General features: G+C 42.8%; 1 protein-coding gene across 3 annotated transcripts in view; it reads right to left on the bottom strand.

Moving 5' to 3' along the window:
* Positions 1 to 6363, bottom strand: part of DPY19L1 (dpy-19 like C-mannosyltransferase 1) — a 49890-nt gene extending 43527 nt beyond the window's left edge. For 2 of the 3 annotated variants that reach the window (XM_061997030.1, XM_061997031.1), the window contains exons 1-3: positions 5859 to 6363; positions 4796 to 4864; positions 329 to 353 (exon numbers count right to left, since the gene is read on the bottom strand). In XM_061997030.1, coding sequence (XP_061853014.1) covers positions 329 to 353; positions 4796 to 4864; positions 5859 to 6153 — 389 coding nt within the window. In that variant the 5' untranslated portion in view covers positions 6154 to 6363. Of the gene's footprint in view, positions 1 to 328; positions 354 to 4795; positions 4865 to 5858 lie in introns of those variants that run through there. The other variant, XM_061997032.1, reaches the window with a different exon arrangement.
* Positions 6364 to 13445: the final 7082 nt, after the last annotated feature.

Raw genomic sequence — 13445 nt, 5'->3', positions numbered from 1 at the left:
CAGAATCTAAATACGCAGAACAAAGGAGAAAGTTGATTTTCCTGGATTTTAAAAATGCACTGAGAGTAAAAAAAAGTCTGTTAGCAGTAATGTACCTCAATTTGTATAGGTAGGCAACAATTTTCCTTCTGGAAAGTAGGTTTCATTGTTCTCTGAACAGGCTTAAGAAACCTTTCAAGTCAACTTCACAATTATTCCATCTTAGAGACAACAATTTGGTTCTGAAAGACCTAAATTTAAATTACCCCAATACCTTATCTAAATGTAAGTCAAAACCAATTTTTTTCTTAAATGCCATATTACTTTCAAGCAATAAATTTAACCTTACCAATGTAGGAATCCTGCAAAAACAGCTGAAAAGGAAACAAAAGGTGTCAAGTTACTCAGTCTTTTAAAAAATTGAACATGAAATCATGTTCATGAAAGTAATTACAACACCACTTCAGTGAGGCACAGAAGGTACTCAGCCTCCAGGATTGACTTTCATGACCAGCTCTTTGAAAATCTGAAATGCGGCAACAGGCAACGTTTCCATCTATATCCTACATCATTCAAGTTGATCGTCAGAATCTAATGCACCCATTGCAGCATATTTTTAATAAGCATATATGTTTTTAACAGTTTTAAGATACCTACTGTGACTGTTTACTCAACTCCTTGCTCAGATTTAGGTTAACACACAGCTCATGCTAAGGCCTGATGTATGCTAAGAGCAGCACTGTTAGGTCAAAGGAAGGGTAGTATCTGGTGGTCAAAGGGCTAAAGGTCACTATGCAGCCATTGCCACCTGCAGCTTGCTGTCTCCTGCAGCTATAATCTTCACATATTGATTGTCTGGCAGTTTGTTCAGAATCTGCTAACTTATAAGAGTGGTACAGGCCAAACTTAGAAGCTCAAAGGCATAAAGACACTAGCTCACTCAAAAAGTTTCTGAAGCAGATCTGGACTGCTGAGGTTTTTATGTTTCACATTGTGATACAGGGGACACCTGCATCACAATAGAGGAAAGCAGACAAGCACTTCGTCATCACCTATTGCTCATAGGTGCACAATTTAGAGTTATTAGTTGTGAATTGAAGAACTTGTGAGTTAGAAACCTCATGCCATAAGTGATGAGTTAGCAAATTCCCAAGTTGGACTAGTCTGTACAAAGTGGACTGAGCCCTTGTTTCTCATGTTTGTCTGTTTTCTTTCCTAATAAGATCATAAAATTTAATTTATAGAGTACATCAACCTGTAAATTTGAGAGATCCAAACAGACTCCTATTGGTTGTCACTAAGTGAGGCTATCATTGCTAAACAGGTAGACTTTGCATGTAATAACATTCAATTTGTCCATTTGGAGACTATCTGCATTGTTGTTGTGTAGGTACAAAACAAGGGAGGTAATCTGAGGGACAAAGGAAATAAGTCATATACAGTGCTCACCACAGAAGCAAAGCCAGGCGGAGTGAGGGATAAAGGGTTGGCATTTAAAGGGACCATTGTGCTGTTTCTAGACTGAAAATGTCTTGGTTGCTCTCTAGGCAGACTGGGAAATCTTTATGGTTAATGATGACCCCTCTTATTCCCGCAGGCTACGGGGAGCAGAGCCTAAGCAAGCAGGACAATCGCCCTCCGCGCCGACGGCCCGGCAGGTGTGGAGTGTCGTGCCCCTCTCCAGGGTGCTGATCCTCACACACCTCCTCCATCCCGCAGCAACCACAGGCCTGCAGAAACACCCACCTTATCTGCAAGAGCTGTGGACTGACTGTACACTTCATGGCCTTGTACATAGCTTCCCAAACCACATTTCCTTTCAACACAGAGCCTGGTAGCACTGCTGCTAGCAAGTACTTGTTATCATTGTCACCACAATGCCACTGCTGGCAGTTCTCAGTACCATCGTGACCACAGGTCATAATGCAACAAACTGTATTTATGAACCTCAATTTTAATATTATTTACAGTTTTGTATACAAAGATGTGTGAGGGGAAACTGGGCAAGACAAGAAGAAAAAAAGAAACAATTACCTAAGGGGGAGAAAAAGAATTATAAACTACCTGTCTACACAATTTAACATTTACCTCAAGTTACATACTTCACATAGTAGTTGAGCTTGTACAATACCACACTGAAACTTCCTTAAGTTTTTCAGCTCCACTTCAGTCACTGAAGTAGTTTTCTCAAAGAGAAGCCTGGATTTCAGTTAGAAAAAGAATACCACAAGCTTTCATTTAAAACTTTACATTTTTACATATAGATTTTATTAGAGAAAAAAAAAAACAACACCAAAGGATTGCAGAGTATATTTCACATTAAGTGGAATTCAATGTCTTTGGAAAGTTTCAGTAGATACAGGGCCTTTTTATACTAAGGACATTTCCATTAGTTCTCACGGTCAGCTGCAAATTCCTTCTTCAGAAAAGCAGGTAAGGATATGATATGGAATTCCAGGTAAGCACATTCTACTGGCAGCACAGCAAACCATATTCCACAAACAAACACATTTTGCAGTAATTGTATGGAAAGAAACAGAGCAGTCCATACCTTTCTGAGTTATTACTCACAAGGCATTATTTCATTTCTCAGCAACATTTCTAAGATTCCCAACAAGATTAGATGCTGAAATGCATTTACATATATACACACCTCAACTATATAAAAAAACACCAAAGCAATTTTAAGACAGATTACATGTTTAGTAAGAATCTATGGTCAAGTCAAAATAAATGTCCATTAGCTACCAGTACTGTTAATGATCTCAAATTCATGTGGTTCTAAATAAGCCAAATATATAGTATTTTACTTTTGCAAATAAATTATCTGTTAATATGGAAATGACATTTCAGATTCAAACACACTACTTATTTCACAGAGAAAACAATACATTTAAATCTAATTCTTTACTTGAGTAAATGCCTTAAAATCAATGTATTAAGTGTAAACAGATTCATAGTTCTTTTGGAAAATTTAACATACATTTTCATAAAACTTCACAATATCAGTCTCCTGTAAGTATAAAATTAAGACTTTTTTTAATAATCACACTGCAATTTGTGTAATTATATTTCAAGACATAATGCACTTAATTCACAGACTTCCACTCTGACTTCAAATCGGCATTTCTCAACAGACTGCATCCAGACTTACATTAAGCTAGTTTCTGGTGGTAAGCATGCAGATCAGCTCTCTTAAATTACCATCCTTTGATCCCACATTAATGTCCTTACTTGGGAGGGAAAGAAGATGACAGGAGAGGAATACTAGAGTCCTAACGCTACAAAGACTTTTACAGCTTCTCTGTACTTGAACTTGCAGATGCCATTTTCTCACTCAACCTAAAAATCCCTAAAAGCAAAGCATATGATCAGATTTTTGCAGACTAGGGCTATTATGTAAAATCTGATAGTTTAGTCTTCAGACTTCCTATTTTAGCCCGTGTTCTTGTCTAAGAAAAGCAATATGAATGGCATATAAAAAAGCATTCTAATTCTGGATATTAACTAGTGAAGGAAAAAAGCCATAATCTACAGAATTCACTTACCAAAAGAACAAATATTGAGACAATGTAATGCAACAGGATGTGAAATATACTAGAAACTGATTAATACTTTGTATCCCCAAAGTAACTAGATAGGAATAAAGCAGGACTGAGAACAATGATGAATGGGTAAGCATTGACTGCTTCTGCAGCGCAGTCAAGATATTCCAATGTGCAAGTCTATGAAATTTAGGAAGGATGCTTTCAAGAATAAGGCCTCAATTCAACAAAATTCAAGTGCCACTAAAACTAATCAAAAAGTACTCTTTCATATATTTAGTGCATGCACCTTCTTTGCTACTGCAAACACCATATGCTATTACATACTTTGCTATTAAGGGTGGACTCCTATGAAAACCAGAAATAGCTCCCTGAAATATGTAATCAGTTGTCTGGACTTCACAGTCAAATTCAAACTCCAGAAATTATAAAGTTCTGTATCTAATCTGCTCTCAAATTTCAATCAAAGGAAAGCACTTTTCAACACTGACCATCAGTTTAACGTTCCCATGTCATTTAAGTAACTACTAGTCTCGGAAATGCTGAATAAACAGAGGTAAGCAAAGCAATTCAGGACAGTTTATTCATCAACTAGTTTGTAAGCTAAGGCTTGTTTCCCTGCCACTACTTCGCAATGTAATTCATCAAACTGAAGAAACTCCCTTTGGCAACAAGCACTACTGGTGGTGTGATTAATAGTACCAGTGTCTTTGGAAAACACCCTGACAGCCTTTTAATATAACACTTTCGAGAGAGTATATCTAATTGCACATCTGACAAATATGCTGTTATTTAACATTTATTAACTTTAGGAATGCATTTCCCATTTCATTTTGCAAGTACTTCAGCTGCTTTTTTCTAAGACTTTGGTCATTTGCTATTTTATTACTTACTCTGAAATATCCCTAAAGAATTCCATCCCCCTGCAATCGTATGTTCTTCCAAAACATGCTGTTTTGATTACATAGCTCAGTAAGAGTTGCTTTTTTTTTTCCCCTCTGGAAATTAGTGACTGCATATGAGAGATTCATAGATATCTGGACAATTATTTACCTAGAAATGTTCTGATACCACATCAACTTCTATAATAACAGTTTTATAAAAGTTACCAGGTAGAAAGTTACTTCTTGTCTCTTTTTAACACAAGGTATGTGCTCTTTTGGTTTTACAAGTTACATTTCCAAATATATCTTGATACAGTTTACAACTCCAGAGAAAATAAAGGGTTAAAAGGACAGTATTTCCATCCTCTCCTGTATGCTTTTACTTACCCAGAAGGAAAGTGAGCCACATCTTGCTATCAGCTTTTACGATAAAGGTCTTCCTTCCGTCAACAAATACTGTCAAAAGAAAGCAAACACTTCAAGCATCAATTCAGAACAGCCTCTGTAAAAGGAAGCCTGTTCGAAGTCTGCAACATTAAAAAATCTTGATGAGACAACTTCAAAAATGCTGAAAGAAATCTCATACAGCGAGTCAGTAACTACACATAAAAGCTTTAAACATCACAGACTACTAAGGGGACTACACAAATCGTCAGGTTTTTAATTCCTTACATAACTTTTACAAAATACTTGTCAAAAGAGGATTTCTGCAGAGATACATTACTGACAAATCTGTTCAGTCAGCCTTTTAAAGAATAAGCAATCCTCCATCCTTTCAGCAAAGCGTTATCAAGAAACAAGCTGGTCATGCCACCACTGTAAGCTGAGCTAGTCAACACGATGAGAGACTGTTTAAACAGAGTGAGTTACACAAACAGCACAGTTTCCCATTTCGCCCCCAAAGGACGCTAAAGTAGTAAAAAGCCGTTTTCCTTCCTCTCGCTCCAAATTCTCGCCAATATTGGTGTGGGTCTTCTCAGCTTTAACCCCCTCCCGTTGTAACGGGCAGGAGGACGTGCACGGGGACAGCGAGAGAGCAACTCGTCCGCCAGCCGCTGCCTCAGGCAGTGCCCGCCACAACCCTCCCGCCTCCCTTCCGCGGGAGACGCCGAGAGGCCACCGGGGCGCCCGCTTCCCGCCCGCGGCGTTCCGTTCCGTTCCGCGCCCCCGCTGCCCGCCCACGCACTGCCTTCCCGAGGAAGGACGTCCCGCCGCTTCTCTTCCCCAGGCGGGAGCGAAAAGCCACCCCGTGCTAAGAAGGTTTTTCCCGCCGCGCCGGGCAAGTCTACCGACACCCGGAAAGAGGGAAGGGAGACGAGACCGAGCTCCATCCCACTTCCCGCGGGCGGAAGGGCAGGGCCCCCAGCCGAGCCGGGGCAGAGGGAGTGCGAAGGAAGACAGCATTTGGGGAAAGGGGACGGCTCTCTCCCCTCGCCTCCCCACACCTCACCTCGGAGCCGGTCTCTGCAGCCGCGCAGGAGCCTCAGGGAGCCGCGGCCCAGCACGTCCCGCTCCCCGTCGGCCGCGGGCCCCTCCCTGAAGGGTCTCTGGGGGTCGCTCCTGGCGCCCCGCCGGCCGCCGCCTCCCTTCCGCATGGCGCGGGCCCCGCCGGTGACCTGCCTGCCGGGAGAGTGCGGCGGGCGCCCGCGGCCGCTCCTGGGGCTAGCGCCCGGCGACTGGTGCTGCTGCTGCCCGGGCTTGAGCGGCGGTGACTCTTTGTTCCTTCCTCGGGTCGGGACGACCATCTCCGCATAGTCCCCGCCGGGGCCGGGGGAGCCGCGCCGGAGGGGAAGGCTGGCGAAGGGGGCGGTCCTCAGCGAGGAGGTTTCCCCACCCCCGGGCAGGGCCCAGAGGCCACGGGGCGGAGACAGAGCCGGCGGGCTCGTAGTAACGGGGCGAGGGGGCGTCCGGCCGGCCAGCCACTACTCCGCCGGGCTGCGCCGCCGCTGCCGCCGCCTGCTCCGCCCGGTTGGCCACGTGGGGACGGGGGCGGTGCTCCGCGGCGGGGCGGGAAGCGGCTCCCGGCCCGGCCCGGCCCGGCCCCGCCCCGCCGCGCACGCACGCGCCGCCCCGCAGCCGCCGCTGCTCGCCCCTCCGCGCCGCGCCGCTCCGCACGTGCGCTGCCCGCCGCCGCCGGCCGGGGCCCTCGCTGAGGGGAGGCGGGAGCGGGGCCCTGCCCGCCCCCTTTCGGGCGGAGCTGCCCGTGCCCCTGCGCTGCCGTGGCCTGTTTGCTCTGCTCGAGTGTTTCTCTCCGTTGCTTTTCGCTTTCCCGTGCCTAAGCCGTTTGGCTTTGTGAGCATCGTCTCGGTTAAATCTAGCCCACCTCAGAAAGCCAGGAGATCTCTCTGGAGTGACTCCCCCCCATTACCGACATTTAGCTTCCAGAAAGTGACTTGGCTGTGGTGTTATCGCATCCCAGGGGGTTCCAGGCGACAGAAAACACACACACACACCCCCGCTCACTGACTTTAAAGGTGAGTTTGCTGCACGGTGTGCACGTGATGTGGCCTCCACCGCAGGCGGGATGGCTCGGCAGGGCTGCCGGCAGCGCCGAGCTTTCAGCTCGCGAGTGACGTGCAACTCCAGCCGAAACATTTCTCTGGCCTCAGAGCTTAAAAGTTCCCGTTACACGGATGTCTTCCATAACGTGGACCCTCGAGACCTTAACTGTGGTTTCACGACTTTTCTAGAGCAGCCGTCAGTGCCTCCCAGCCACAGTTACTGCAGCTCCTGCACTAGCAGCTGGAATTACTGTTGGTTTAGGGATGGTTAATACACAATATAACTGTCAAACAAGACTCAGCTACAGCAAAACTGTCTTTCCTACTCCTACCTGTGTTTTTCTGCTGGGCCTAGTGGTCTGTCACTGACTCATCCAATAGGAATATATTAATTTAATTACCACTTTTGATAATGTTGACTAAGTAAAGCAGAGTACAACCTCTTCACTAGCTGCAATCTCGCCAAACAGATCCATTTCATTCTTTCCTCCCTATTTTTTTCCCCTGGATTTTTTTTCTTGACTGTACATATTCCTTGCTTCCCAGGTGCCCTTCATTGCTGCCTTCAGCAATGCTTTTCTTCAACCCCACACTCTCTTTGTTCATCTTTTTATGCTTCCAAGTTTTCTACACATTTAAGTTTTCTTGGCATCATCTCTTCACTCAATTCTTTTCTCCTTTTCCCGGCCTTTCTACTATTTTCCTCTGACCATAGATATGGGCTCTTTCTAAAATGTTTACAGCTTTCATCTCCTTTTCCTAATTATTTTTATGAATCCTGTCCCATGAAACACAAAGTTTGAGCCCTATGTGGCAAATATCATACTAAAATAGCATTTTTTTAATATGCTTAATGAATATATAGTTGGCATACCATTAGCACAGGAAAATAGTTTGGGTGTACATTCAGCTACTGAGGTAACCAACGTGGAAGAAGAGGATGGCCTTTGTGGGTTTTGTGGTATTTAGGAAGGTTGTTACTACAATAAAGGTGTAAAAGACACAAGCTGGAACATTTGGATAAAATAAGTCCGTGAGGCTGACACAGAGGTCCCGTGTGTCCACAAGTACTCTTGGCTCCATATTTCTTTGCATGTCAAGGGAAGATCATCCTTGTACCCTCATCTGATTTGAGGACATAATTACAAAGGGATTGTGTTACACTGATCTCAACAAAATGAGCAAGGAAGAAGTAGTATTTTTCATTTGACCCACTTATATAGTTGTGTAAAACAGCCAGTCTCCTGAGCACAGAGGCTCTTCTTCACTCACGAATCTCCTGTGGCAGTTTAATGTTTCAAGAAACATTTATCTGTGTTTATTATATACTAAACATAAATGAAGGCGTAAAAAGAATGTCATTTTGAATGTTTGAAGACTGCATACAATTTTCTCATCTGCTTTCCAAAAGTTCCACGATCTGCTCTTTTTCATGTCTGATTTTTATCATGCAATCTTGCTGTAAATTTAGTAACCAAGGGAGCCTATTATTGCTGGCCCAGTAGTTGAAATGTACCAGCTCCAGATAGTTAAGGAGTTCTGCATGTAACTGGCAGAGAAAAAGAGTAATATGATATGTTCTGCTGATTTTTTAACTCCCAAAACCCATTTTCAGTTTTTGCCAAAATCAATAGAATCATGGAACAACTTAAGGACTTCAAGAGTTGAGATTGTTAAGGTTCGAATAATTGCTGAGGGATGGCTCGACCATTGAGATTAACTGGGCCTGCTCCAGCCGGAGGCAAATCAATTACCTTCAGGCTGTTTTCTTTTATTAAAACTCTTCAGGCAATTTATATTTCAAAAGGTACCACACAGAGAACCTGATTACAAAGGCACATACTACTAAACTAAACAACTGTAAAGATTTTGAAAGTTATTGTAAGTGTGCAAAGACAGAACATCACATTCTGAAATGTAAAAAGTGCCCATATTCAGCAATTACAGAATGCTAAAGAAAACTGCCAAGGCTGCTTCAAAAGAGCTGCAGTAGAGCAGTACACCTCTAAAAATAAAGTGACACTTGCTTCAATCCGTAAGAGACGCAAGTAGTAAGAAATAAACCTTGGGATTATGTCATCACGGGAGTTGCTTGTTTCTCCGCAAGTTCTGTGTTTGTCTCCAGCATCCTTTTTCATACAGAGTAGCTCATTACTAATCCTGCACATCATAGTGAAAGGAGTGATCCTAGTAAGCCAACATACCTTACTGTTTATTACAGAAAGGAAGGGGGAGGAAATGTGATAACTTTGAAAGTAAATTTAATTTCTGTGAAGTCTTGAGCTTGCTGAAGGATATATACTAGGCCATTGGAGAGACATCATCTAAATCAGCTTATCCTAACTTCTTTTGTCCAGGGACAGCAAAGTCCATAAGATATTTCTGCACAGTTTTCTTCTGTCCCAGGAAACATCACATCCTGCAACACAACATTCCTGTTTCTGCTACATCTTCCCTATCTCTCTGACCACTTGTTTTCCATGATCACTAGACTCTTTGTACTTCCAAATCACTGTGACAGATATCAGGATGCTGAGTTGGCTAATGGTTGTGACACTGTCACAACCCCTTCTCCCTTCCAAGGTGAATTGAGTAACAGTGCCTATAGATAATTCTCTTTTTCTGTCTATGTTTTATGTGCTGCTCTGCTTTGTTCCAGTGGCACTGCCTCAGAGCATATTCTGCAGATTTTGTGGCAAGGCTGCCATTGCCACCTACCACAAGGTTCTGCTTCTGAAAAGTTTGTGTCAATCCCCCACATTTTCACACTTTCATCAGCAGACTTAATAATAGCAGGACTGCACTGTAGCAAGTTACAGAACTTCAGGCTCCCTTCCCTTGGTTTATTTAATCCAAGGTTAGAATGCAATGAAGGCACAATCTGAAAAGTCTCTTCAGCAAACAATTGTACTGCTGCTGCTTGGTTAGATGTACTCAACCTAGCACTAAACTAGCTTTTTTCAGTGCTGACAGCAGCATAGCTGCAGCAATGTGGAGCTCAGAGCCTCAGGTAACTAGCCAGGCAGTTAAAGAATGTTGAGCTCCATACCATATGGCCGTATCTGACTTAACTCATTATCCACCCTACTTGAGCTTCCGTTGCAGAGCAAACAAATTCTTACCTTAGGAAAGACATTTACGAGAAGATAAATAGTTGGGACCTCTTCTTATGGAGATCAAGCTGAATAGATGTGCAGGGGGCTAAGGAGTCTCTTAAAGCAGAAGTAAAGAAGCAGAACTGCCCTTGGACTTTGTACTTGAAGGAATCTGCCAGGAAAAAAAGAGCAGAATGTGGTGGTAAATGCATTAAAGTGTGTACTCCATCCTATTTAACAGCTCTGTGAGGCCAATTCTCTTTCTGCAGCGTATGAATATATACCACCTGGAGTTAACTCCTTTAAGCATGCATTGCTTGTATCCTGAAGAGAGAAAAATGTACTACTGGTGAGTTAGTAATACAGCAATCTGGTCTCTACTTGCACATCTCTGCTCACAACTGTTAACTATGTATATATACACATATAAATATATATACATATGTAACTACGTATAAGTGGAGCAATTGCAGTCGTGTTTTAACTAGATGTTTACAGAACTATGTAGAACTGGGACATCTACGTCTGTATGGCTAAGTCCTAAAACACACACACACACACACACACACAAAAGCTTATTTCTACTAGAAACAAATGAGAACAATTTACTCAGCTCGCCTACCCTGGCAACAAAAAAAAAGAAATCACATTTTTAGAACAAGAAGTCCTGAAGACCCTTCTTTCTTTGATACAGGAATTGCCTCCTTCATTTTATAAAGATGATTGTAAGCCTCGAACTGCCTGCTGCCAGAATAACACTGAAGAACATTAGTGACTCAGAAAACCCAATTATTCTCCACTAGGCTTTTTCTGATTTCTTAGCTTTCGGTTTCCAGTACCACTCTCACGCTACCTTAAATGCCTTCCCTGCAGCTCTGAAAAAAAACCCCTGTGTTTAAAGAAAAAGGAAGAAATACTATGAATATGAAGAAAAAAGTCAAGCTACACTGGTACCCTCATAGGCCTAATGTATCTCCAGTCACCCTTTCATATTGTAGACAGAACAATCAGAGCAGCACTTGCCCTGTCAAGCAGCTGATTTGGGAGATTTGCCAATGCCTCTTCTTATAACATGGAGCATGAACATCTCCTCCCAACCGGGGCCTGGAATGTTTCTGTAATTCTTCATTGTTCTGAGGACTTTTAACTCCTCTGCACGACATAATCTCCTTACAGCTTTCAAAATGAAGATCCCTTGCTGTACGCTCCACATTCTCACTGTGTGGCATTTGGCCACAGCGAGCAGTCATGCTAATTTGGCATAGATGCCATGATTCACAGCCACAGCAACTGCATCTCATTATGCTTCTATTTGGAGGAGCAAATTATAGAGCAAGTGATCTGAGAACTACAGAACTCACTATTAGCAAACAGAAGTGATGGAACCAGCTTACTCAACCCTGATTTTGCTTCAGCCACCATTACCAGCCACCATGATTTTGCTTCAGTTTTTTGTGGAGTCAGTGTTTATGTGGTGTGTCTCTAAGTAACTACTGCTGAAAAATGCATCAGAGAAGACAGAGGACACAGCTTGCAGTGACAAGCAGGAGCTAAGTGACAACAACAGAATGGTATCATGAACGTTGGCTGAGCTATTGCTGTATCTCATGGCAGAATCTCTCTATGTGTGACTGAGAATATGGACACTATGACAAAAATACTGGAAGGCCAGCACTGGCCTTAAAACAGAAACATAAGAAAAGCAAGGACCTGGAATTGCTCACAGAATGGCTTTTCAGTTAACAACTAGCAGAGCAGCCAGGTGTAAGAAACAGTCGGCTTCTTGAAGTATGTTGCCGTATCAAAGTCAGTAAATCTGCACTGCTGGAGATTTACTGACAAATCTACTCTGGAAAGAAAGTGAGAGAAGCTTGTGGACCACTGCAAAACTTAGACAGCTGTACCAGAAGCAGTAGCAGCATTTAACTTTCTCTCTTCAGTTGTGAGCAAGTTTATTTCTGTTTCAACCTTTGCTTACCCTGCTATTCATTTCAGTGGGGATTTCAATATATTTTTGCTGTCCTGGTTAATGAAAGTAGAGAAGAGGCAGATTAATTAATTAATTGGAGATTTTGTTTGCTTCTGGTATAAAACTGAGAAAAGGGGAATTCTTTGTGACAAATCACAGTGCCTAACATGGCCACTTCAAGGGCTGCAAGGCATCCTTTCTTGGTAAATCTGGTCTTTTTGCCAGAGACCTTATTGAGAGGAGAGAAAAAAAGATGTTATGATCCCTGTAATTTATACCCACACCAAACTAAAAACATAGTACAAATTTTACACACAAAAATTTTACAAATGCCATATGGACTCCTGGTTGGTGACTAACAGCAGCAATTCATGCTTTCCTCATTTCCTTCCTCACCTTTTAACTTGTTGATAATCTGTCTCAAAACATGATCCTGACTACTTGTGTACTTTCCTCGTGCATTCTGAGACCTTGCTAATAACAGCACTCAAATCAGGCTTTAAAGACTGTGTTCCCAAAAACATTAAGATATGCCACACTGTCAAACCACTATATGGAATTCCTCCTTTTCTTTCAATTTCCCATAGGGAAATACAGTTTATTTGTAAGCATCATGGCTTTATACTCCCTGGCAGTCTGTCCCCCTCTTATTTTTCACACCACTACTCTACTCTCTTGAACTGCTACGAAGCAGATAGTGCTCCCTTTCAATTGGAATAAGGCTTTTGCCAGGGTCCCATCACCTGTGCTGACAGGTACCGCTATGGCCCAGTTTAGGGCTTATTTTTGAGGTCACAGTGCCCTCTACTGACTAAGAAAGCCTCTTTACTTCTGTATCATCCTGCTTTAAAAAAAACAACAAACCGAAACCAAACCCATATGTCAAGTGTTGATAGACTCACTAAAAAGAGTAATATTTTTTTAACACATTCATTTCTGTTTCAAAATATACTTTCATCTAGACTAGCAGGCCAAATCTGGCTTGTTTGATTGGACAGAAAACAGGTTAGCCAGGGCATATTAATTTCTTGCTGACTATAAGGCTGCTTTGTCAAAGTCTCTGTTAATTTAAATGAAGCCACGGATCTACACAGAGCTTGGATCACACCTAACTTGTAAATATTGAGCAATTCCACATAAGGAGCTGTTCTGACATACTTGCAAATTAAGAACAACCAGGCCTGTGTTTCAAGTACAAATTGTAAATACATCTGCCACAGATTTGTATTGCCCCCGGTGATCATTCTGACTCTGCAGATACAAATCACCTATGACACATGGAGGGGTTCTTTACAAACTCCTCTCGTGTTGGTGCTTGCATTCACGTCTCTCCATGAGTGATGTGGGGCACTGGAGGTGGTTTCACTCCCCTGTGAGTAGTCCCCTGGAGCATCAGTACACCGTCCTGCAAGTGAACCTGAGACCATCCCTGTTCTCCCATCAACCCATCTCTCACAAGTAACTACAGACCC

Source organism: Colius striatus, chromosome 5 (assembly GCF_028858725.1).
Source record: "Colius striatus isolate bColStr4 chromosome 5, bColStr4.1.hap1, whole genome shotgun sequence".
Taxonomy (NCBI): Eukaryota; Metazoa; Chordata; class Aves; order Coliiformes; family Coliidae; genus Colius; species Colius striatus.
This window is presented reverse-complemented; position numbering and strand designations above follow the sequence as displayed.